Source organism: Phyllobates terribilis, unplaced genomic scaffold (assembly GCF_046119375.1).
Source record: "Phyllobates terribilis strain yellow unplaced genomic scaffold, ASM4611937v1 Scaffold_2__4_contigs__length_985480577, whole genome shotgun sequence".
NCBI lineage: Eukaryota > Metazoa > Chordata > Amphibia > Anura > Dendrobatidae > Phyllobates > Phyllobates terribilis.
Window position 1 is genome coordinate 339,610,373 of NW_027362762.1, and position 27,212 is coordinate 339,637,584.

At 39.5% G+C, this 27,212-nt stretch overlaps 1 protein-coding gene across 2 annotated transcripts; it reads right to left on the reverse strand.

Moving 5' to 3' along the window:
* Positions 1-2,694: 2,694 nt before the first annotated feature.
* Positions 2,695-25,850, reverse strand: LGALS9 (galectin 9). 2 transcript variants are annotated; one of them, XM_073664569.1, is made up of 10 exons: positions 25,694-25,850; positions 20,615-20,703; positions 19,314-19,515; positions 19,085-19,204; positions 17,716-17,760; positions 13,923-13,964; positions 13,551-13,592; positions 12,796-12,887; positions 4,788-4,953; positions 2,695-3,212 (listed from the first exon to the last, which is right to left on the reverse strand). In XM_073664569.1, the coding sequence occupies exons 1-10, from the start codon at positions 25,745-25,747 to the stop codon at positions 3,066-3,068; spliced, it is 999 nt and encodes a 332-aa protein (XP_073520670.1). In that variant the 5' UTR covers positions 25,748-25,850; the 3' UTR covers positions 2,695-3,065. The 2 variants fall into 2 exon arrangements, with proteins under 2 accessions (XP_073520670.1, XP_073520671.1); XM_073664570.1 differs by lacking the exon at positions 13,923-13,964.
* Positions 25,851-27,212: the final 1,362 nt, after the last annotated feature.

The window sequence follows — 27,212 nt, forward strand, 5'->3', positions numbered from 1 at the left end:
GTTTTTAGTAGGTCTTCCAGCAGAGATGATCTCTAGGGACGCACTAGCAGGAACTCGTCTAGGTACGGGATAATGCATATATTTTCTCTCCTGATGGAGGCTACCTGGCACAGAGGTTTTTTTATTTGATGTTGATAGCTTTTTCTCGCAAATAGCGCATTTGCGGTTAACTTTAGTCCTTGGCAGGGCTGTGGAGTCGGAGTCGGTATAAAATGGACCGACTCCAACTCCTAAAATATATAATAAATTGGGTACAATAGTTCAATGCAGTTTGTGGGGAATATTTTTTTCATAAGAATTTGGGAAAGTTATGAAATGTCCTATAAATGTCTGTCCTATTCCTGATCTAAGGGTCTAGACTTTTAGGGTGCTACACTAAATTTATCACTTAAACATGAGCCATCTATGAGGGAGTCGGAGTTATGGAGTCGGTGTCTTGGAAATTGAGGAGTCGGAGGTTTGGCTTACCGACTCCACAGTCCTGGTCCTTGGTGCAGGATCCTTGTCCCCCTAAAAAAGAGGGAGAAGGAATATGATAGTATATAAGTTACCTGCACGCAGGAAAAGGGACCCCAATGCCAGAAACTTACTGGGACTGAAACAGCGCTGGGCTCTGCAGACACGGAGTGGGAATAACTTAACCCCTCCATGTGTAGATCACAAAAGTTTGGTCCTACCTTAGGGTGTCTTCTGTCCAGGGCCTTATATAGGCGACTGGACCCAGTGCCTTCCTCTTTCTGAAGGAAGCTCCTCCCCCTTTGTCCAGGTGTGAGGCAGGGAAAACTCTTGCGATCACTGGCGGTCATATCCCCGCCAATACTTTAATTTCCCTGCCTTTCCTTTGATTATGCGTTCCAGTGTGGAAAGCAGGCCGGAATGACGTCATCGATTTGAGCCCCGGTGCCTCCCGGCCTTTGTTTCTAGGTATGCGTTCCAGCGTGGAACGCAAGCCGGAAGTGACGTCACCGGGATGAGTGCCCGGGGAGCACGACCCACATGCTGAGGAGACCGGAAGTGGAGACTACTGCAGCTTCCCGCGCTACGCCAGAAGCCGCATGAGGAGGGGGGAGGAGGCAGGCTGGAGAGCTCCAGGAGGTCTCCAGCCTAGTACCCACTAGACCTTACCCTCGGGCACGGACTGGGTGGGGAGTCCTGAGTTCCTGAGGAGACAGGAGCAGCCATAAGGAGAAGAGCACGCAATCGATCCCGGCTATTTAGGCAAGATGTAGTGTCTGCCGCTGGAACAGAGCACCACAGGATGACCTCTTCATCCTAATAGGGACAGGAAAAAACACTGGAGGGAGGGGCTATTTGACCTCTGTGTTTCCTGTCCCTATTACAGTGGGGTGACATCCTCCTTTGGTGCTGTCGTGGGGGGTTATTAGAGAAAAAAAAAGTTATGTTTAAAAAAAAAGATGCAAATGTAAAGTAGAAATATGGGAAATGTTATGTATTAATTATTTTGTGGGATTTAACCATCTGATTTAAGGGTATAAGAATTTAATATTTAAAATTTGCGAAATTTTCAGAAATATACGCAAATCATATCGACCAAAATTTACCACCATCATGAAGTACATCGACCTAAATTTACAAATAAACTATAATGCGTCACCAAAAGAGTCTCTCAAGAGTCACAGGGATATGTAGAAGCATTCCAGAGTTAAAAACACATAAAGTGACAATATTCAGATTTAAAAAATGGGCTTGGTCATTAAGTACAAAATAGGCTCCATCACTAAGGGGGTTAACCAAATTTTAAGGGTACACATGTTTCAAGAACCTCTTGTCTAGTACTTTTGTTTTTGTTGGTAGATGTAAAATCTAATTTTTTTTTCTCACTTATCATCTACGTGCAATCTGTTTTTTTTACTCAGCAGCCATTAATCTTTTATAGGACCATTTAGTTTCTGATTGTCCGTATGACATGCAAAGTTTTCTCGCACTGTACCGATTTCAGAGTGAAATTGCAGCATGCTGCGATTTTTTTCTCATGCCGAACATAGCGGAGGAAAAAAAAAAAAAAATGCAGATCTGCACTGCCTCATTGAATAACATTGGTCCAAGTACAATCCAATTTTTTATCTTATTGCACTCAGCTGATTTATACGCAAGTGTGAGCGAACCCTAATTCACTAAGTGGCATGTGCGTACTCTAGTGCTCAATTACCTTCTTGGTACACACCGCCAGTCTTAAAGGAATCAGGACAATTTTCACTACAAACTCATCTTTGCTATTCTTGTTTACAAACTCTGCTCAGCATCTACTAGAACTCCTATCTCCTCAGTAGTCAGTATGTAGCTGAGCCATATTGCAACACAATGTATTACAGTTTAATTTAAAAAAAATGACATTAAAGGGTATGTGCCCACGATCAGGAAATGCTGCAGTTTTCACGGTGCGTATTTATGGACCCGCAGCGGCCAAAAGTTACAGCATGATGGATGAGATTTCTAGAAATCCCACGCCCACTATGCGTCTCTGTGCTCCTGCGGATCACCCGCAGAAACTGACATTGGGCTCGTCTTTCAGATCCGCAGCATGTCAATTTCTCTTGCATGTGGACTTTTCCTATAGACTTGGATCAATGAGGAAAGTCCGCTCATTTGCATAAGAACCTGAGAGGACTACAACAGTCTTTCATGATTTCTGAGAAACTATTTTACATAAAAAAGCAAAAAACACAATGGAAATTAAACTTTCCAATTTAATTCACATGTTAGGTTCAAGCCATGATATTTATCTTTTTATTATGCATGTATTTTGTCATATAAAAGCATTATATAGTATACATATTGGGGCACATTTATCAAGCTAAGCATCTCTCACGACTTGCACCATATTTATTATGGCATGTACTTGAGACACTTTCCGCATCTTGTCTGACAAAGGGACATGACTGTGCTGAGAAGTAACGTGGTCTAACGTGTGACAGTATAAAAATTATTGATAAATATGCCCCAATGTTTTTTTCTTTGTTACTCAAAATATGGCAAGTATATAAAAATAAGAAAGGAAAGCAGTAACTGCATTAGGTTCTCAATGGGCAAAATGGTGAACAAATCTAAATCTGAACATGCTGCAGTACAACATCGCCTTCAATTTGCAGGGAGTCAATTTGTTGGAGATTCGGCACACGATGATTGAAGTTGCACACATGGCTCCCATTCACGTTCACTCTAAAATTATGGTGTTCACAAATAATTTCAATCTGTAAAAGAAATATAAATAAAATAATGGACACTTCAAATATGTAAATTAAATAATTTCCAATTTTTAGAGGCCCTGTATATTTGTCAGTATAGAAACAATGTTCTTAGCACCAGCATTCCAACTCAAATTCAGCCTATGGTTTTCTTGAATGCACATACTCCGTCTATTGGGCTGCTCATATATCCCCAGAAAAAGAAAAAAAACAAACAAACACAAAAATGAGAAAATTATTTTTTTTGATAAAACAAACTTAGCAATTCAGGTCAATGGGTCTGTGAAGAACCAAGACCGTACACGTCATCCTAGTGCTCTTTTTTCCCCCCTGTTAGCTAAGAAGAGGAGTTCTTTTGCATGCGAGACAAACTCACTTTACAATAGACATCAAAGGGAAGGCTAAAAAGATGCCCAAGTGTCTTTTTGAGCGCCTTGTCAGAGTTTTTTTTTGTTTGTTTTTTTTTAAATGCCAGCGCTTTATTATTTGTCTAATGTAATTTAAAAAAAAAGGTCCAAAAAAACCCAAGCAAAAAGACACCCAAAACCACTATACTATGCAAAGGAAAAAAGCAGGCAGACAAAAATGTTGAAAAAGCACTTGAGAGATTATCTAAACACCATGATAAAAAATGCTTCAGGTTTACAAAATTCCCGCATAAAAGGAGAGATTCCTGAAGCATCTTCTGCTAAAAAAAAAAAAAAAAAAAAAAAAAAAAAAAAAGAATGTTTTTGACAGACGGAAAAAGACGCTGTGTGAATATATCCTCATTCTGAGGCTGGGACCTGTGAGATCTGTCAGGTCAGTGGTAGGAAGGGATCTTGTCATTAAGGCTACGTTCCCACGATCAGCTTTTATCACGTTTTTTGACTCTGTGTGATTTCCCTGCATCAAAAACGCAGCGTCTTACACTTTCAGCAAAGTGGATGGGATTTAAAGAAATGTCATGCCCACTGTGTTTTTATATGCTGCGTAAACTCGCCTGCGGTGCATTTTTCATATCTGCAGCACGTGAATTTCTCTTGAGGGTTCACTGAGTTTTCTGTGCAGATTTTCCCCATAGACTTACATTAGGTGGGGAAGAAAATACTTTGTGATCAATATCGGAGTGGTATGCATGTGTTTACTTAGTAAAGACTTCAGTTTCCACACTCACATCTTTGGTATGTAAATTCCCTTATGTGAAAAAATTGAAAATCATCTTTAATTTATTTATTTATTTTTAAATTTAGATTTTAGTTTTAGGCAAAAATCACCCTATCCTAACTATCAGACAAGTCAGGAGTTATGACAGCTCCTCTTAAGCTCTACTGACATCAGGAAAAACGATTATACCAAAATATCTAATTGATCTTCACTACTAAAGGAATTTCTCTTAGGCTATGATCACATCTCATTTTTTTTTTACTTCAGAGGAATATGTGAAGAGTAAGCCACTAAGTACATCTCCAACAATCTATAGGCTCCCATGCATGTTCTTTTCATGAATGTATATCCATATTAAAGCAGCCATCTATTTCAATAATATGAGAATCATGTAATAACATTTCTGCACATTTATCCATCTCTGCCTACACTTACCACAAAGTTCTGTCCGGGTGCAAAACACAATCCTCCGCAATGTATTTCACGTTCTTCTTTTCCCCAAGAGTTATTCAGCTTACTGTTTCGGACTATAGTGTTTTCATTAAATCTTGGATTAAAATGAAAAGCAATTCCTCCACAAAAATTCAGGTTGATATGAAATCTGTTGATTAGAAAAATTATGTGAATACAATTATTCCACACAGCACTTTGTATACAAGTTACTTCAGAAGGGAGATGTATAATAGTCATATACTTACCGTATTTTATGGACTATAAGTTTCACTTTTTACCCCCAAATTGGGAGGAAAACGGGGGTGCGTCTTATAGTCCGAATATAGCTTACTGGGGTAGGGGGTGGGGGGGCGCAGTGGGAGTTCACAGGAGGCAGGGTCGCCATTGCAGGAGTGGGGCGATGCTGCGAGCCCTGGACTGTGAGGAGGGGGTGTCTGGCGGTGCGAGGCAGGAGCCATTGATCTTCTGGCGGTTGGCTGCAGGAAAAGGTCAGCGGTGCGAGGCAGGAGCTGATTTATCCCCATTGAGGACATTGATCTCCCAGCTGTGGGCTTCAGGAAAATGGTGCCGGTGCATGCGCACATTGAGATCTTGGCTCAATGACGAGCCAAGATCTCAATCTGCGCATGCGCCGCCTCCAGCACCATTTTCCTGAAGCCCACTGTCGGGAGATCAATGGCTCCTGCCTTGCACCGTCCCCTCCTCCCAGCCGCCTGTGATCCCGCTCCACTGGGTTTTTTCCTACTCTAAATTTGGGGTGCATCTTATAGTCCGAAAAATACGGTAACTGCTACAGTTGTGGCCATAGAAGATAGATATATATTGATTTCATTGATGATACCAGCTGGGGGCTGATGTTTATAGTGTGGGAAGGGGGTAATAAAAATGGATCTTCCAAGGCTATTAATATCAGCTCATAGCTGTATACTTAGCTTTTACTGGTTAATAAAGGTGATCCCCACAAAAAAAAAAACATTACATGGGGTCCCCCCATTTTTAACAACCAGCATAGGCTAGGCAGACAGCTGCAGGCTTGTATTAATAGGCTAGGAAGGAGCCAAGGATATTGCCCCCCTTCCAGACTAAGAACATCAGCCCTCAATCACCCCAGAAATGGCACATCCATTAGATGCGCCAATTCTGGCACTTTGTTTCACTTTTCCCACTTGCCCTGGTGCAGTAGCAAGTGGGGTAATAGTGTTGCGGTTGATAACTCACACTGATGTCAGTGAGGTGAACCAAGTTCATTGGCTATGAACTCCGCTCACCTTATTCATGTCAAGGGGAGGCACAAATGCTGCGCCATCACGCACAGCTCTGTGTCTCTTCTGGATGCCAGGCTGAACAGTCACATCATGTCACTGTTCAACAAGGCATCTAGATGTAGAAGAGTTGAACTAGTCAAAAGTATTATCGCTGGACAGGTGAGGAACATGTTTTATTATTCTGCATTTTGGGGTAATCGTGTTTTATTAAATTTGACTATGGGGTTAGTAATGAGGGAGTCTTATAGACGCCTCTCCATTACTGTTAAATAATTAATAATCGATAATCATTTTTCTTAAATTTGAGTTCTATACAAGGATTGCATCAGCCATCGTGTCTAGTTGACATGTGCTATTTGTGTGTGTATTTTTGGTTCACTACCATATGTAGAACAGGTGTCCATACGACTGGCTATAAAAGCCCATGGTACAGAAAGGGGGGGCTCTCTTGCTCTTCCCACCCCACAAGACAGAAGAATCTTCATGCTGAGACATATCTGACATGTAGGCCTGGACACGTGCTGGACAAAGACATGATTTACCAGCCAGGATCCAAGGAAAGATGGGTGAATCTCAACAATTAAGCTAATTATGGACAATTGGACAATTACTTTATAACTAATTATTGTATGTACCTGCTGCAATCTGATTCTTTTTAATGGACAATCCAAGAATAAATAGATACATTTTTTTATAAGAATATCGTGATATTGATACTTTGAGAAGTCCTCAGTAGGAAAAATAATACAGGAAGAGTATTATTTTACAATGGTGAGCCAGCCAATCCTATTTTTTCGTTTTTTAAATTAAGTAAGTGAATTTCTTCCCGTGAACAAGGGGGGAAGTCCTGACGAGCTGAACAGCTGTTGTTCACGTGTCAGTAAATTCACTAATTTGTCACGAGAAGCAGAAAGAAGCCTACAGACTGAGGACTAACGGGAAGCAGAGGTACTAACAAGGAAAAGAATCAGACGAACTGAAGACAGGACGTGCTGATAAAGAAAAGCTAAGGAATCTTAAGGTAAGCAAAATATGGATATAATTTCTTCTTTTGCTAAACAAAGTAATATTAATTTCAAAGTTAATGTAGGAGATGACATAGAAGTTTTGTGGCTCAGTTTATACAAAGAATGTGAATTGCAGAATTTACAGTTAACTTCTAAATTGGTAAATAGAGACAAACACAAATTGCGGAATATTCTACATCTTGTACAAGTATTTCATAATTTTGTACTTGACAGTTCTAAGCAGGACAATAGTGTAGAAGTGTCAGATAGTGACAATGATTCTGACTGTAATGTGGAAAATGAACAAGATTTGAGACACGTGTCTGTAACTGAAGGTGACCTTGGGTCTGACCAAGAGACGGACATACAGAAACCTGACATGGGAGGAGACATGACTGACATACGAGAAACCGACATATTAGGTGATGTGGGAGGAGACGTGAGTGACGTAGGAGGAACGGACGTACAAGAGCCACTAAAAATATCAGAGAATTCAGGAATTACCCAGGCTCAACTCCAAATTAAAATGAGGAAAAATTTACTGAAATTATACAAAATCATGCCAAAATATGATGTCAAAATCCATGCCTGTAGAAATTCAGAGACATTTGAGAGCTTCTCTGATAAGTTTGATTTATCCAATGAGGAGAGGAATCAATTATTTAAAATATGGATTCCTGTGACGTTGTCCAGACGTTTACATTTAATGCCCTGTGAAAATGACTCTCCTAATGGATGGGAAAATGATTCGGACAGATTAAGATATTTGATTTATTGTGTCACAAAGGATTTTCCCAACATAGAAGATCTGCAGAAACTAAGGATTGGTAGGAAGGAATGTACATATACATTCATGTCCATATTTGAACGGTTGTACAAAGCTCTCATCAAAAATGGAAAAGTACAACAAATGATAAAAACTTTTGTACAAAAATTCAAATTCTTAGATCCAGTATCTAGAGTTATAGCGTCACAAAAAGAATCCCTATTCAAATGTGTGCAGTTGCTGGATTCTGTTAGAAAACATGAGAATCGTGCAAAGAAAATAAATCAAGTTAATTTTATAAAACCAGAAAAGGTAAAATCTTATCAAAAGCCAATATCAAACTCTCCTAGACTGAGTCATCCCCATAGTGAACTCTATCAAATACGCAGGAGATTTCATATCTGTTATAAGCCATATCAGATAATTCAAAACTCCATATCTCCACACAAAGAGTTAAAAATGCAAAGCTGTGACTTTTCCCTAGAAAGGAAAATGGCCGAAACTGATGGACAGAGACAGGTGAGACGACCAGCTCACAGTGACGTCATGGAATGTGGACAGAAGGACAGGCAGTTCTCTGAGGTTTTGAAGGATAGAAAAATGTCTTTCCTAAATAGGGCGTTCCTGGAGATATTTGAGAGAGACAGAAGATTTGGTTTAGGGAGTGGCTAAGGAAAAACTGTAATTATGATGTATCAAAATGTTATACAATGTCTCAATATTTATTTATAATCTTATACAGTAAAATTGTAGCTACATAGTTTCTAATAGTTCATATATATATATATATATATACACTTGTCTAAGTAGAGATTGTGTATAATTGTATTTATATATATATATTTATAAAAAATATATATATATTAATTAATAAATTAGAACTTCATATATAAATTTAAGTAGCAATATTTTGAATTACATTAGAACCAACCAATATATGTATAAGATATTTAAATAATTCTGTCTCTGTATGAATTTGATATTTAATTTTACTTTCTTATATTTCCTTAGAGGTTTCATTCCAAAGCAGGATTTGATCAAACAACTCTAAAATGGATTTATTTCTTTATTCACACAGGAAGTGGAAAAATTGCATGATTTTATGTGTATAACATTTTAAAATAATAGCAATATATCTAGTTGGACTATAATATATATGTAATACTTATTAATTATTATGTGTAGCACTTATGAATTAATATTTTCTGTGCATGAAGTGTTCGTTTTAACCTGTAGCTTTACAGCATGACGTGTGACAGCTGCGGCCTTTGAACTTTGAGCTAATAGTATAGGATCCCATTCATTCTATTTCCAGCTGATGTAACTTAAGACCTGGCAGCCAGTGAAAAAAGAATCTAAGTCAAGAGTTTTTTTCAAGTGTTTGAAATTTCAAATACTTACTCTCATATTATACAATATGTATTTGGGGAATATTCAAAGAAATATTAAGATATTAAATGCGCATTAATAAATTGGGATACAACAATTTTGGGTTAAATATATATATAAAACCTCATATGTGGAATGTTTGAGTTGAACAGATCTGTGAATGTCAGAGTGAAGGTGACAGATGAGTAAATCAGCAGCTGCTAAGTGTGATTGATGTGACAGAGGCCTCGTATGTTTGGAAAAATGTTTCTTTATGTGAAGGTACACAAATATATTTAATTCTGAGAAAAATTATAATACATTATTAGGTATTATCTACATAATATATATATTTCTATATTTATTTCATAATTATTATTTCTTGATTTAACTAATAGTGGATAAGAGCAACCACATATCAAAATGGTTTACAAAGCAAATTTACATTTAGAATAATTTTCCACATGATAATATTCTTGAATAACTATGATATTATTTTTAATGGTTACCTAAATAGGTACACACCTCTCTTTAGACAAATCTATGCTACTCATCGATATGAAATTTATGCACAATATTTCTAGAAGAATAATTATTTTTAATTTGGTTCTGATATATACATAAATTTTATAAAATAATATTTTTGATATTAAGGGGGAAAATGTGTTTTTGATCCTGATTACATAATCACTTTTGATCAATACTTATTTTCCACACATTTTAATAAAGAAGAAACAATAATAAGGTACAATGATATAATTAAGAAGGGTATTACATGCAAAGTTGCATAGTTTAATAATTTTTTTTGGTGATACAAGGTTATGACAAATATGAAATCATCCAGATAATGGAGATATAAGGGTATTTTTTATGGAGAATATAATTACTCTGCATTTGTCATTAAAATTTAAAGGCCTTATTTTTATTCTTATTTTTCTTCTTAATTTTATTTTTCATTTTTAAAATTTTATTCTTACTTATTTTCTTATTTTTCCATTTTTCATTTTTAATTCTCAATTTTTGATTTTAATTCAGTTCAATATTTCAATTGAGAAAACACATTAATATTTAATGGGGTAATGTCAAGTACAAGAATATTGCTTCATCAAATATAATGATGATATGAATTAATATAAGAAAAATGTTTCAATTTTTTTGAGTAAACACAATTCATTCATTCATACATTCATATATTTATTCATTTTAGTTCATGAGTATACATTCTTTGGTATTATTGGTTTCATAAAGATATAAACACTTGTTGTTTCAAAACACACTGACACCTATGGGTTGGAAAAGGTAATTACACCTATGACATAAAAATGTTTTATCACATGGAGAACTTCATTGAATTATTATCTATTATTGTTTATTATTCCAAACATAATTTATTTTAACGTTTTGATAATAATTAGATGGATATTATTGATTGCTATGGTATGCTATGATATTATAGGTTAGGAAAAATTGCCAGATTTGGTACCAGATTAGGGAATGAAGACTTCAATCAAGACATCGCAATTATGAATTCTATCTTAATAAAGACTTTTAATTTTTATAAATCAAAGAGATTCTCAAAAGTTACAAGAAGAAGCAACCGATACCCGGAAGTCTCAGAAGGTAACAGGTGTGAATGCTGAGTGATAATAGACTGTGTCCATTACATACAATACAATTCACACCACTGATCACCAGGACGGCAGAGGACGATGATCCTATATGTGCTGTGTTGTGTTCAAGTTTCATCACGTTCCAGTGGTTTCTTATCACCTGCAACGCTTCAATGAAAGCTGGTGAACAGGTAATACCTGGCATATGTGTCCTGTATATAAAGGACTGAGTACTGGTTATGGTGCTATATAAAGCAGGGAAGTGTCAAGTTAACCCTTGCTTTACTGACCAAAGACGTCACATCTGTTCCAAAAGTGACACGAGACCAGTGCGGACACACTGAAGATTCCAGAACTATCCAAAGACAACGTCAGTCCAGGTGACACTGCACAGATATTAAAGCTACATTTCATCCATGGACTTTGTTTTCTTATCCATTGACACACATGATCTTTCTAATAAAGAGTACAGTTTATGGACTGCACAATAATGAACACAATTATGGACTGTACAATATCTACACGCTATCATTTATTCCAAAGGAGTTTTCATCTAAAGACTGTGTTATAAAAGAACCAAGAAGAAGACGAGACGACGACCCGATGACATCAGATGATGACGATTGAACCCGTGATTGCTTCAATTTAGATTTAGGGAAGTATAATTATACATGTTAAATGAATATTAGTCACGAATTACCATAACATGAATTCACATCATTATATAACAATAATCAGATATTCATATTATTATTACTATTACTATTATTATGGAAATTTAATGATATTGCCAAGGAAGAAGGAAAGGAAAAAATGATTAATGAATGTATCTTCTTTTGAGAATTTTCAGTTAAAGTCCTTTTATTCTCAAAAAAGGGGGAAATGTTAAATAATTAATAATCGATAATAATTTTTCTTAAATTTGAGTTCTATACAAGGATTGCATCAGCCATCGTGTCTAGTTGACATGTGCTATTTGTGTGTGTATTTTTGGTTCACTACCATATGTAGAACAGGTGTCCATACGACTGGCTATAAAAGCCCATGGTACAGAAAGGGGGGGCTCTCTTGCTCTTCCCACCCCACAAGACAGAAGAATCTTCATGCTGAGACATATCTGACATGTAGGCCTGGACACGTGCTGGACAAAGACATGATTTACCAGCCAGGATCCAAGGAAAGATGGGTGAATCTCAACAATTAAGCTAATTATGGACAATTGGACAATTACTTTATAACTAATTATTGTATGTACCTGCTGCAATCTGATTCTTTTTAATGGACAATCCAAGAATAAATAGATACATTTTTTTATAAGAATATCGTGATATTGATACTTTGAGAAGTCCTCAGTAGGAAAAATAATACAGAGAAGAGTATTATTTTACAATTACTAACCCCTGGGCTTGATGTCAGCGGCCACAAAACAGCTGACATCAACCCCACAACTATTACCCCACTTGCCACCGCACCAGGACAAATGGGAAGAGCGGAGGCTAAGCGCCAGAATTGGCACATGTGATGGATGCGCCATTCCTGCGGCAGCTGAAGGATGATGTTCTTAGTCTAGGAGAGGGCCAATATCCATGGCCGCTTCCGCGCCTATTAATAGCAGCTCGCAGCTGTCAGCCTAGCCTTTCCTGGTTATTAAAAATAGGAGGGACCCCACGTAAAGCCTAAGTACAAAGCTGTAAAGCTGTGAGCTGATAAACATGGATCTTCCCAGGCCATTAACCCCTTTCCCAGGGGCAGGGAAGGGAAGGAAGGAAAAAAATATCGCAGATGAAAACAGATTCGTTGACTAACATTAGTCAGAGTGCAATATGATTTTTTATCAGATTGTACTCGTCTGTTTTAAACGCAGATGAGAACGAGCCCTAATAGTGATAATAAATAAAGGAATAAGGACCGACGTCTGTGATGACTATGCTGTAAAATATGTTGGTGCTGGATTAAATAGGAAGATTTAAATACCTTTGCGGGTGGTGTGGAGGAACAGCTCCTCTGATGACAATCACCTTGGAAGGAAACAGGCCTCCATAGATGTTAGTTTGGAATGGGATGGTCTGTATGAACAGAAAACAAGGCAGTGGTTAACCTGGCACATCCTCCAATGCCCCATTATTGTATTAGGTCACCAGTTTTGTTTCAATAAAAAGACATGCTGAATTAACAGTGTAGATCATTAAAGTGGTATTCCTATCTCCAAGATCCTATTATGTAGTAGGTGTAATAATAATTTCCTCCAATTAGAAATGTAGTATAGTTCTTCTGATTAGCTATGTCGCTTACCCCACCCATGTGCAAGGCATTGCAATAGCTTAAGTATCCATGGTTACAACCACACATATAGTGACAGTTAGTAGCCAGCGGCAGCGGCGGCTGCTACGTATTAAACCCATTAAGACGACTATTCTGAAAGGGAATCTGTCATTAAATTCATGCTGCTTGAACCACAGGCAGCATGAATCAGATCCTGGGCGTGTGATTACAGCCAGGAATATTTTACTCTGAAATGCTACAACATGAAAAGATGAGAGGGGACTAACGAGAGAGACCCGACTAGTCCAATGATGTCCCTTGCTGGATTCTCCCCTCCAGCTGACTGACCACTCTATGTACAGAATTGTTATTTCATGTAGAGTACAAATGTCTATAAAACTGGGCAGGCCCTCTTTACTTGCAGCTATGAATATACAGCACAGAAAAGCTCTACTTTGAGTACTTACATAATTTGCTGGTGGACACTGGCCAGGATTAAATGGATTTGGCTGTAAAGGAAACATAAATTATAAATTCTAGGAAATAAATTAAGGAAATACAAAAATCAGTTATTTGCCCTGACTCTGAGAAATATACTAGTCAATATGTTAGCTACACAAAAAAAAACAAGCAAAAAAAACGATAAATAATTAAAGACGTATTCCATCATAGAAAGTGGCGTAAGAAATAAACCCCTTTAATAATTGCATTTTCTTGATCTCCAGTAAACATATGGCATAATGTACATCCCTTGCTATATTTAATAAATAAACTACAGAAAAGGTAGGCATTAATTTTATATTGTTTAAATTAAAAAAAGTCCTCTGCGCAAAGCTTACATTGCCTCCAGCACCAGGAAACATCTGCGGAGGATAAGCAGGCTGAAAGCAAAGAAGATAAAAGTAAGTATACCGGCTTGAATAATTATTAGGCTATATTCACACGCAGCGATTTTGCGGTGGTTTTTTTCTGTAGCCAAAACCTGCTCTCTTGGCATTAAAAACGATGCGTTCAAAATGCACGTTTTTTTGTGACATTTTTTTCCATGCCATTTGTTTACAGCAGTGCGGTGGAATTGGTATAAAATGAACCGACTCCAAAAATACACTACTCAAAAAAAAAAGTTAGGGATATTTGGCTTTCGTGCTAAATTAATGAAGAAATGTAAAAAGTTCACGGTGCAGTGATATTTTATCATGAAAGTAGGGCATTTAAGTAAAAGCATGCATCGACTGAACACAGTACCACCACCAAAGGCTCATCTGGTGACAGCAGTGACTGATTCATTGCGCTCTCCTTAACATCTCCAACATCGTTGGCGGCCATCATTTCTGCTCAGCACAAATCGACTTTCATCAGTGAACAGCACGGACTCCATTGGCCTATCGTCCAGCATAGATGATCCCTGGCCCATGAGAGAAGAGGACGCCTGTGCCTGGTGGTGTGGTCAGGTACCCTTGCAGGTAGTCTAGCATGCAGACCACCCTGATGTAAATGGTTTCGAACGGTCTGACGTGACACTTGGGTACCTTTTACCTCCCTTAAATGCCACACAACCTCAGGCACATTTATCGTCCGGCTCACAAGGAAGCGGTCATCAGTGTGGGATGTGGCCAAAGTTGTGCAAAAAGTACTGAAAGATTGAACAGTTGGACATGTGCACTCAAAAGTTTAGAGAAGGTCACATTAAGTTCACCTGAAAAGGTTAGAGTGCATTTTAGGATCATCCTGAAATTTTGCCCGAAAGCCAAATATATCTAAGTTTTTGTGAGTAGTGTATATAATAAATTGGGTACAGTACTACTATGCAGTTTGTGCTGTAAATTGTTTCCATAAGAATTTGAGAAAGTTATGAAATGTCCTATAAATGTCTGTTCTGTTCCTGATCTAAGGATCTCGGCTTTTAGTTGAGATGAATCTGTGCTGCACTTTATGTACATGCTCAGTAGTGAGGCCGTGCTGTGGAGTCGGTGACATGGAAATTGATGAGTCAGAGGTTTGGCTTACCGACTCCACAGCCCTGGCTACAGTACATGTTTAATAAAGTTTTGTTCATCAAAAATGCTACACAAGTGTTTTTACGTTTTTTCACTTTCTCATTGTTTTCTATGGGAAAAAAAAACACTGCAAAAAACACTTGAAAGAATTGAAAGGCTGTAGATTTCCAAAATGCTGCAGTTCTCATATTCAGTCAGGAAAAAAACATAACAAGTGTGTGCATGTGATTTTTGAAAGCTTGTAATTTGCATTAAAAAAAATGTTTTTTAGTATTCATAAGAAGCGGTTTTGGGCTTCAAGACCACACAAATATTCCCATTTTTCGCAGCATTCTAGAATGGATACATTTATTTTTGCACCAGCAGTTGATGGTCTAGGTTTTTGTAGACATAGGTTTGTCCATGTATCATTTGGGATACATAAGTTAGTTAGCCTTTCATTATCTACTAATTATATTTTTTCATTGTCCATCAATAACCTAAAACAAGGCAATATTGTCATGGTACTGTACTATATAATGTCAGTGTCATGGACATACAGATATGTGGGGGAATATTACAAATAAGCCAGGATATTGTGCCTCTACATGGTAATATATGCCAACACCTGTTAAGAGCATACCATTAGCTAGCCCACTGGCTTGTGCCATAGGCGCAGCTTGGGGAATCTGTCACTTTGTGAAAGTAATAACAGCCCATAATTAGGGGAACAAGGTAATCCTCCTTTGTAGTGTACCACAATCAGGTTTAAATCCCTGAATCGGAGTTCTCTCCTATCCCGAGAGCGTAGTTGTATATTATACTGATTTTCCTGCTAGGGATTGCACAGATTTAGATGATCACATTGGGTACTAAAAGTACGTTAAAGAGCAACTAAACTTTCAATTTCTTTCAATAATTTTGTCCAGCATGGAAAGTTATGAATCTCGGCAAATCACTGTAATAGGAGATTTATATTCATTCCTATAAAAAAAAATATATATATGTTTTTCCCCCAGTACATTTACCTGCCTTCAGGTATTGTCAAAACATACCCATTTGGAGTACTGATGATGGCAGTGAAAGGGTCAGCATGTGTTCTCCTCTGAGTATTCTGTGTAGAATAGTCTCCAGCAACATGCTCAACAGACCCTCACTGCCCCCTGTATAGTGTACTAAAATGTAAGCATTGGATATATTTCCAGATGCAACCTGTTCTCATTATATCCCCTCCCCTCCAATAGTGATACATTCAGACTGCCAATCCAAGTCTTCCATTACAGTTTACAGGGGTCAGTGAGAGTCTATTGATTAACATATAGTGCTGAGGGTTAGACCATCCCTACATCAATGTGATAGGAGTGACTAGAGTTCACTACAAGCTGGGGATATGCCTGCTACAGGAGATTGGTGTGATGAGGAAAATACTCAGAGGAGGAGAGGAGGTGAACCTTTCACTGTCATCATCAGTACTCCAAATGACTATGTTCTGTTACCAATGCATCTAAGAGGCAGGCAACTAGTCTGGGAAAAATAGGTTTTGGAAGCCAATTACATACTATTTTTCTTATATCAGGAATGAAGACAAATCCCATAATAAAGAGATTTGCAGAGTTTGCTCTTTAAAAAGTAACTGTCGTTTTAATTTTTGTTTCATGAATCAATAGTACACATGAAGATAAGCAACTTTGTAATATATCTGATCAAGAAAATCGGCTTTTTTCTCCTCCTGCATTGATCTTTCACACTCAAATCATGGGTAAAAATCTGTACTCAAATAAAACAGATTTTCAATTACTGAGATAAGAGATGAAAATTGGTGCTTCTAAAGTTCTATGAAGAGGGGAAAAGGAGAGAGGAGCTAAAGTTAGATACAGACTTTCTGCTGTAGGTTCTCCTGAAATTACATTTACAGTTCTATATAGAACTATAAAGGCACCTGCTGCCATCTCCCCCCAGTGATGGGAAAACCTGTATTCACAGAAGACAGATTTAGTTTCTGAATTTAATATGTACTATTGATTTATGAAAAAAAAAAAAAAAAAAAGTTAAAAATGACAGTTACTCTTTAAGTTGTTTTAACGGTCTTATATTTCTGACCTATTATTTTGTTGGGTTGTGGTAAAGGCTAATTACAACAAGTAAAGAGGTTTTGAATAAATAACATGCAATTCTGGATTGTCTAAGTGCACATCGTTATGTTCTTGTAACACATTAATTCCAGGTAGGGATTTATATGTCAGCAGCCTTTCCCAGTCTGTGCCAATCTCTGCCTTTAGTGATCAGCAAGAAAAAAACACCACAGATTTATAGCAATTCTGGACAATCTACAACTATCCCACTATCAGTATTTGGCCAGTATTTTTTTTCTCAGGAGTGGGAGCCAAAACTAGGTGAGGAACAATCAGAGAAAAGGTAGAATAGAAACAAGTCACCAATTCTGCATTTATCACCCACTCCTGGTTTTGGCTCCCACTCCTGAGAAAAATACTGACCAAATACTGATAGTGGGGTCGTGGCCTTAAATTGGACATCTGTTGGATCTGAGGATGGGTACACAGAATTATACATTCGACACAAGCTACATTTGCAGAAAATATAGTACAATACTTGATCTGTATTGCCAATAACCACTTTGTTAATGGTGATTACTTACATTTTGCATTTGACCACCGGGAAAGGGTTGATGGGCAAATCCACCCTAGAAAAGGAACATATATTATTCATTAACAAATCCCTGTACATTAAAACTATGCCATCTATCGGGATATTACAAACAATTTTTGAAGCACAATATAATGTGATTTGGGTTTTTAATTAAAAATAATAAATTAATTAAAAATATATTCTATTCAAATGAAAATTGCAAATGTTTAGGGTATGCTAGATTAAATAATCTACATGTACTTTTAGCAATGTAGAGAACTGTGGGCAAGCAAAACCAGGCGTAAAAAACACAGAAATTCAAACTCAAAAAAGGCTAAACTGCAGCAAAAAGAGCATACATTATATAGTACCTTTTATCAGCAGTCGTAAGCCAAAGTCAGGACCGGAACATTAACAGAAAAAGTCTAAGGCCACGGCCCCACTATCCATATTTGGCCAGTATTTTTTCTCAGGAGTGGGAGCCAAAACCAGGTGACGAACAATGAGAGAAAAAGTATAACAGAAACAAGTCACCAATTCTGCATTTGTCACCCACTCCTGGTTTTGGCTCCCACTCCTGAGAAAAAAATACTGACCGAATACTGATAATGGGACCGTGGCCTAATGGAAAGATTTGCACACCTTCTGTATTTTTAAACCTATTCCTGGCTTTGGTATCCAAAAACTGCCAGCATCCTTAAAAGGGTATTCCCAAAATTGAAAGTAATCCTTTGCAAAGGGGATAACTTGTTTATAGTTGTGGGTCTGCTGCCGGGCCCCCCAGCGATCCCAAGAACAGGGATCTGCAGAACCCCATCTAGGTATCCCAATGGAATGGAAGTGCTCAACCTGCGCTTCATTTATTTTCTCTGGGACTGCCAGAAATACTGTAGGTGAACGCTGTACCCCACTTTCTTCACATATCATATAGCCCCTTTCTTGGGATTGTTGGGGGTCAGAATGATCAGACCCTGATCCATATGAGCTAACTTACAATTCTAAGAATACCCCATTAATATACAATTCTGACTACTAAGAAAGCATTAAATATAAATTATATTATATTAAATTAAAAGTGGTTGTGCCACAATCACAAATTATCTCACCATTTTGACCCCCACCAATAACAAGAATTGAGAATCCGGAGTCTCCCATTTGAGCTGAGGAGTGATCATGTGCACTGACACTCCATTAAAAGTCTACATGCCTAATGGAGATAAGTGCGGCCCAGAGGCTATGAATGGGATTACAATGGAATACTCAGGATTCCCATTGTCATGATCAGTGCTGGTCCCAATGGTGGGAGACCAGCAATAAGCAACTTATCCTGCAAGTTGTGATTGTGACACATGATAGTAAAATGGTAAAATGTCACATACCCCTTGTGGTTGTATCTCAACACTTGTTAGACATACAGAGCCCTTTACAGTCAAAGTATTGACTCTGTGCAAAGAAATTCGGTGCTTATACTCCAAAAAGTGATTTCTATTCACAGAAACCTGAAACAGAGAAACATATTTTATAGAATAGAAACAAAATTGGAGAAACCCAATATGATCAGGAAAACCATTTCCTGCCTGCCTCTAATATTGCTTTAAGCAAACATACTTTGTAGTGACAGCTTGTAACAAGGATTCGGATTTCAAATGGTTGACCCCGATGAAATGGCACCTCGCACTTGCGTTCTTCCTGCCCCCAATTTTTACGTTCCATTGTGTTGCAAACAACAGTCTTTTGATCAAAACGTGGATTGAAATGGAAGGCATTATCATCGTTGTCGCCATGACCACATTGAAAGTTGACGGCAAACCTAAAAGGAGAAATATATTGACTGTTCAGAAAATAAAAAAGTGACTATGTTGAATGCATACTTTTTTTTTTTTAACATGGTGTCCAATGCATGATGGCTGCTCAACAGGTCCGTCAGGGCATTTGTTAGACCAGGGGAGGAGAACTTTTTTTTCTGCCAAGGACCATCTGGAAATTTCTACCATCATTCAGGGGCCGCACAAAATTATCAACTTGAAAGCAATTAACTCCCCCCTAATGTGACGCTGGAGCTGGCTATCTTTGGTGCGGCTGTGATGTTAGGTGATATTGAGCATGTTGCTTCTCACAGCTCCTTTCCCAGGTTTGCATCGGGCTTGAGCGCAGTCAATTCTTTGTGACAATACGTTTTCTAAAGCATAGACCTCACCGAGGAAGGCTGGGGAGGCTGCCGCTGCTCTCTTCATCTGTGGGACAGGAGCGCATTGCGCGATAACTCCACCCACAAAGTACGTCCTCAGGCTGGGACTGGCCAGCATGAGGACGTAATCCTTCACTGTATGCGGACACAGTGTTCAGTAGTGAACGCTGCATGCTTGCAGTGTAAGTGGGAGTTTAAAGGGCCGGCAGCCAGCAAAACGCGGCTGCTGGTCTGAGCACTGTGGTCCCTGGGAATCTGACCGGGGGCCGCAGAAAAGGTCCACCCCTGTATTAGATATATAAGGGTTTTTCACTTCTGTATTTAGGAGTGGATGATAAACAGAAAAGACTATCATGATAAGATTTGCACCTTTTTGGTGTATTAGTGGTGGGTTTGCCTTCTAAATACTATTGACGCTTAAAAAAAAACAAAACACCCAAACATATTGTTTGTTTGTTGCTAGTCCATTCTTGCAGCATATTTATTCTACAGAACAAGTAGCCAGTTTGTCGTGTCACCATTGCAGCCTGAATATGTATACACAGACACTGCGGCTTGGTAGTGGCAGGTAGCAAGTGTTCTCGCCTCTAGGCCAGATCCAGATGGTGAAACCAAGGCCACAGAGACTTGAAGCTAATTATGCAAGTGATTTTTTCATTGATCATTGAAGTACTGCTACAGTTCTCTGTTGTGAAGGCAATATACTAAAACAGCTACAAACCTGTCAGCTGAAGGTGGGACAGAGCCACTGACAATAACCATGGTGCCATCGTGGATGCCACTGTGAAAACTCGTGGTGAAAGGAACAGACTGGAAAGGAAAGCGCACAATTATGAAACACATCTAAGTACTCTTATGTACACGGAGTCTAATGAGCCACAAAGATCTCAGAAAAGGTAAGGTATAGTAGAATAATAATATAAATATTAGAATAAAAATAATGAAATCACACAAAATCAGCACTGAACACTGTAGTTTGCTGTGCACAATGTATAATGAAAAGGTCTTCTATACAGGACAATAATGTCATAGAGACTTCTGTAAATGGGAGTCAGTGTAGTGAACCACTAACGGCTCCCCACCGTTTGTCACCTCCTAAACTTTACAGGAGCCCATAACCTGATTGCCATTAGCATCAAAGTCCTACAACTGCAGTGCCTGACACTTATCCAACTCATTCTCCCCATTGCTGCCTATACTACTATACTATAGTGTACCCACAACATCCTCCCACTTCTTTGTGCTCCATATACAGTGCAGTGCCCCAATGTCAATATCCTACAAGCCCCAGCGCCCATCACTCCTGCCATACTCCCCAGTGCCCATCACTCCTGCACTTACTCCTCACTGCAAGCCCCAGTGCCCATCACTCCTGCCCATACTCCCCACTGCAAGCCCCAGTGCCCATCACTCCTGCCCATACTCCCCACTGCAAGCCCCAGTGCCCATCACTCCTGCCCATACTCCCCACTGCAAGCCCCAGTGCCCATCACTCCTGCCCTTACTCCCCACTGAAAGCCTCAGTGCCCATCACTCCTGCCCTTACTCCCCACTGAAAGCCTCAGTGCCCATCACTCCTGCCCATACTCCCCACTGAAAGCCTCAGTGCCCATCACTCCTGCCCATACTCCCCACTGAAAGCCTCAGTGCCCATCACTCCTGCCCATACTCCCCACTGCTTCTACTCCTTGGTGCTGCCTCATGTAATGTAATGTGCCCCAAATCTCCCCACAGATGGCTGCGTCATAGAGTATACGGCATCACATACCCCTCACTGCCGCCTCAAATACAGCACAAACATCACATGCCCTGACTGCCATCTGTCTCACTGTGCTGGATACCAAATACTGTTGCCCATTCAAGGCACTCAGCGTACCCCTAGTAGTAGAAATATGTTGTAACACCCCACACCCTGTCACCATCTGATATAGGCCCACATGTCAGACAGTGCTGTATAGTATGGGCACACTGGAGTCTCCCATGTGTAGCATTCTGTATAATGATTGGGGAAACCCTAATATACTTGGGTGTAGTGTACAATCATGACCAAAAGTTATGAGACTGACACAAATTTGGGTTTTACAAAGTTTCAGTGTTTTTAGATCTTTTAGTCAGATATCAGCTTCTGAGCCAAATCCTACTGACGACAACCCATTCTTGTCTAATCAGTACTGGGAGTTTATAACAATTTGTGTTTTTTGTTTGTCACCAGCTTTTTGAAGATTGACCACAGGTTCTCAATAGGATGCACATCTAGAGGGTTTCCCAGCCAGGGACCCAACATTTCAATAGTTTGTTCACCGAGCCACTTAGTTATCACTTTGCTTTGTGATGTGATGCTCCATCATGATGGAAAAAGCATTGTTAACTTTTTGCGCTTGTTTTATTCCCGTGGCTCCCATGAGTATGCACTTTGTCATTTTAAATTCGCCGATCGGTTTCAGAGATACGGGCCTTTTCATTTAGTACTGCTTTTTATGGTCTTTACAATGGGGCGGTGCTCACAAGGTAATAATGCAGCACTACCTAATGGCACACACCCAGAAAATTCCGTGAGCAAGGTCCCCTTGAAAAGATCCTAAAATAGCAGAAATCAAAAAGGCGTATATCTCTGGAACCGCATGGTGGATTTTAATAAATAAAAATGCATACTTGGCAGCAGAAGAAATATAATAAAGCAAAAAGTGGCCACTAATCTGATGACCGGTCCTCTTTAAGTCAGTGTTTTTTCAAACTGTTATGGTGGGCCTCAGCAGTGAGGTGCCCCCAATGACACCAAACTGAGGGGAAGCGGCTTTCACAGAAGTGATCACAAGATATAATGTTCTTTATCTGACAACAGCGATCTCTGGTTTAGTAACATAACTGACTCGCTTGTTAATGTTCTACTGGGATCAGGAGACAAATGAAAGGTAAACTTATCAATCTGTAAGATTTTGGCATGTGCTTTGATCACGGGTGTGGAGGTGGAGGCATCACCATGTTCTGGCAGTCAAAAAAATTTAAAGAATTTTCGCTCTAGACTTTTAAGAAAAATCTGAACATTTTGCACAATTGGTAAAAAAAGCTTATAGGAAATTTTGTAACAATTGCAAAATTATTTTACCAAAGTAAGTGTTTCACTGAATACTTCCAGACACAGAAACAGATACCAAAAATATACCCCTACACTGTAAGAACAATGCATGTATTTGGCTAATGGAGCCCTGCAGGACACCGTTGTACTGACCCTCCACCCTGGCACTGAAAAGCGACTATATATCTATCATGTACAGTCACCCTACCTGGGGCCCTCAGTTTGACTCCTGCTGCCTCTTTCACAGAGCCTGGCATTTGGACTTCCTCTATCCAAGATGGCTGGTGCACTGGTACAGGGATCAGGGGTAGTTACAGAGGAGGTACTGAAAGCATGTCATACTTATTGCCAAGCTTCCCATGCCAATGCAGCGGAGCCAGCACACCGGTCTCGAAAAAGGAGTCAGCAGGATGCAAAAATGGAGGTTACCAGGTAGCATGACCATACAAATATATAGTGATTTTTCAGTCCCAGAAAAAAGGATAGCTTTAAGGCACGCAGTGGACGTTCTTGATTGAAAACATTAGTACGACAAAGCTGCTGCGTATTTTTAAAGGGAATCTGTCACCCCCTGGGACTTTTCAGACCACTAATATGGGCATATAGGTGATAGAAATGTGAATCTGTACTTACGGTACCTGTATGGCCCATATTAGAGGTCTGATTTCTGTTTAATAGCTTTATTAAATTATTTCTGCTAAGCTTCGCATCCACCGGACGCCAAGAAATTCCCTCCTACTAGCCCTATTTCCATACTTACCTCACCTCTCCAGCACAGGGCCCTGTGACGTGCAGTTCCCAGCCGGATCCCGCGCCTGTACGGTTTCCCCTGTACGGACGGCGCTCTTCTTCCTGCCATCTGTGTAGCATGGAACTTGTGCACAGGCGCCGGTGAGTCACTCTGCCTTCCCAGCGCCTGCGCACAAGTTCCCTGCTGCAGAACACTACACTGATGGCAGGGAGAAGAGCGCTGTCCGTACAGAGGAAACAGCACAGGCGCGGGATCCGGCCGGGAACTGCAAGTCACAGGGCCCTGAGCAGGGGAGGTGGGGTAAGTATGGAAATAGGGCTAGTAGGAGGGGATTTCTTGGCGTCCGGGGGATGCGAAGCTTAGCAGAAATAATTTAGTAAAAAAAAATATTACACAGAAACCAGACCTCTAATATGGGCCACACAGGTAGGTATAGATTCACATTTCTAGCACCTGTATGCCTATATTAGCGGTATGAAAAGTCCCAGGGAGTGACGGATTCCCTTTAACTACTTGATGCAGAATCCGCTGTTCACCCAATGTTTCACCCGCAAAGTTGCATGGCCGATCGTAACGGTTCTGCAGGTGAAACAGTTATGTACCTACAGATTCAAGTGATTCTTGAATGAGGAGTTAAGTTGCTTTTACCTATTAAAGGATATAAGAATAACGCTGCACACATAACACTTGGTCCATTACTATGTACTCCAATGTACGATGAAATTAAAGGAAACCTGTCATGTGAAAAAATGCTAACCTGCAAATATAGGGCCGATCTGCAGGTTAATAGCGTGCCGAAGCCAAGCCTCTATGACTGAAAGCCCAAGGCTGCCGGGAGGAATAAAGTTCATTTCCTTCTGGTAGCCAGTCTCATTTCCTTCTGGTGCGGTGGCCACAAGTCATCAGAATATTATTAGCCTGCAGATTAACCCCATATCTGCAGGATAAGTGTTTTTTTTCACACAACAGGTTCCCTTTAACTATCTAATTGGGTCCCTTTGGCATACATCAACTATGCTCATAAATGCAGGTAACAGACGGCTGCACAACCATACAGTAACCTTACATCCAGCACACATGTCAAGCGTGTTCACTGACTCCTTGCCTCATTGTGAACAGAGGTAAATATTTATGGGATGGATCTAAACATAAACAGTATATGTTGGACCTGCCAATACACACCACTGACAGATCGGACTGTACAGTCACCTATTGCCTCTGTGCAGTACACGTTTTTTTTACAGATTGCCTCTGTAGGGTAGAGCAGTCCGCTTTTCTCTTCTATACAGCAAAAATAATAGTTTACTCTATACAAACCCTCCTGACCAAGGCAGAAGTTACTCTTTGGTCTCTGTTGAGTGAGTAGGAGCCAATGTCATATAGAAAACCACCATAGTGACCCCTGAGGATGCTCGCTAGCAGCGAAACATGTCCAGGTCTCTGCATTAAGGTTTTAAACACAGCACAGACAAGCCTTAGTAGAATATAGAAGTGAGGGGTACTGCAGATGCCAGACAGTATACAAGACCACCACAACACAGTGTGGCGTATAGATGTCAAATCTATACCCTGACATTGTAAGTGTCAATTACTGGAGATTTACAATGGCTAATGTTTTGCCCAATAGGAAGTGGTGAGATAGATAGATAGATAGATAGATAGATATATATATATATATATATATATATCGATATCTCCTTTGATATAGACCTAGCTGTGTAGTCAGAGCCTGGAGATACACACAGCAATAATGTGTGGGAATAGGGAAAGTGCATTATTACGTTCAGTCAGCTGGAAAAAGTTCCAAGATCACGTGACCTTAACTAAATCCAGATTGTGTCTAACTGCGCTCCCTCCACCATCACTACTGTTATATAAGCCACACGGGGAGACCATAGGACAATACATGTATTGTTATAAAGAACACGACTGCATTGCCCTGCCCCAGCCAGCACCATGCCTGCTGCACTCACCGGGTTGTAGATGGGTCCGTGCGACATGGTGGCTCCTACAGCGGACGGATACATGCAATGTCGCTGAGATGCTCCGAGCAGGGTTTGAGGAGAACACTATTTATTAACGGTCTGCAGCAGGATGCCGCCCACACCTCCGCCTAGTGGGCAGACCAGGAAGTGGTTTAGTAGGAGAGCTGAGAAAATCCACTGTCACAAGACCCGATTGCTAGTCACGCAGGTGTCAGCTAGGGGGCGTTTACTTCAGCCACATTCATGTAATGGGCCATTCGGTCACGCTTCACCTGAGTGACCTTTGGCTGGTTTGTGGTTGGCACTGACTGGCAGCCAGAGGCCATGAGCCACACCTAGAGTTCATTAACTGATAAATAGCCCTAATTATGTACAGGGCATATGCTAAAGACACATTCTCATGTGTTATCCTTGTAATGTGATATTAACATCACTGTTTGCATTATCCTTGTTCTGTGGCATCACCATGTGCATTACTACTGTACTGTGATATTATCGTGTAAGTCATCCATGTACTGTGACATTACTGTGTGCATTATCCCTGTAATATGATATTAACGTTTCATCCCTGTATTGTTACATCATCGTGTGTATTATCACTATTATTATTATTATTTATATAGCGCCATTAATTCCATGGTGCTGTACATAACAAGGGGTTACATACCAAGTAAAAATATCACTAACAATGATAGACTGGCACAGAGGGAAGAGGACCCTGCCCTTGCGGGCTTACATTCTACAGGCTATAATGTGATATCGCTGTGTAAGTTATCCCTGTACTATGACATCACTATGTGCGTTACCCTGCAACGTGTTATGCCGATAATGTATCCCTGGAATGTGATTTCAGCATGAGTGCTATCCCTGTATTATTACATCACTGTGTGCGTTATCCCTGTAATGTGATGTTAATGTGAGTGTTATACTTGTACTGTGACACCACCATGTGCATTATCACTATACTGTGATATCGCTGTGTAAGTTATCCTTGCAATATCATTATAATGTCATATCACTTTGTAAGTTATGCCTGAACTATGATATCACTGTGTGCGTTATGCCTGTAATGTGTTGTCAACTTATCATTTTACTGTGATATCACCATGTGCATTATTACTGTACTTTGGTAACTCTGTGTAAGTTATCCTTGTACTTTGACATCACTGTTATTCCTGTTATGTGATATTAGCGTATGAGTTATCGCTGTACTGTGACATCATTGTGTGAATTATCCTTGTAATGTGATATCAATATGAGTGTTATCCCACTATTGTTGTATCACCGTGTGCATTATCCCTGTACATTGACATCAATGTGTACCTTATTCCCTGATGTGATGATGCGTGATGTGATATCAACGTGAGTGTTATCCCTGAATTGTTACATCACCGTTTGAGTTTTCCTTCTACTGGGACATCACCGTGTGCATTATCACTCTACTGTGATGTCACTGTGTGCGTTATCCCTGTACTGTGACATCATGGTGTGCGTTATCCCTGTACTG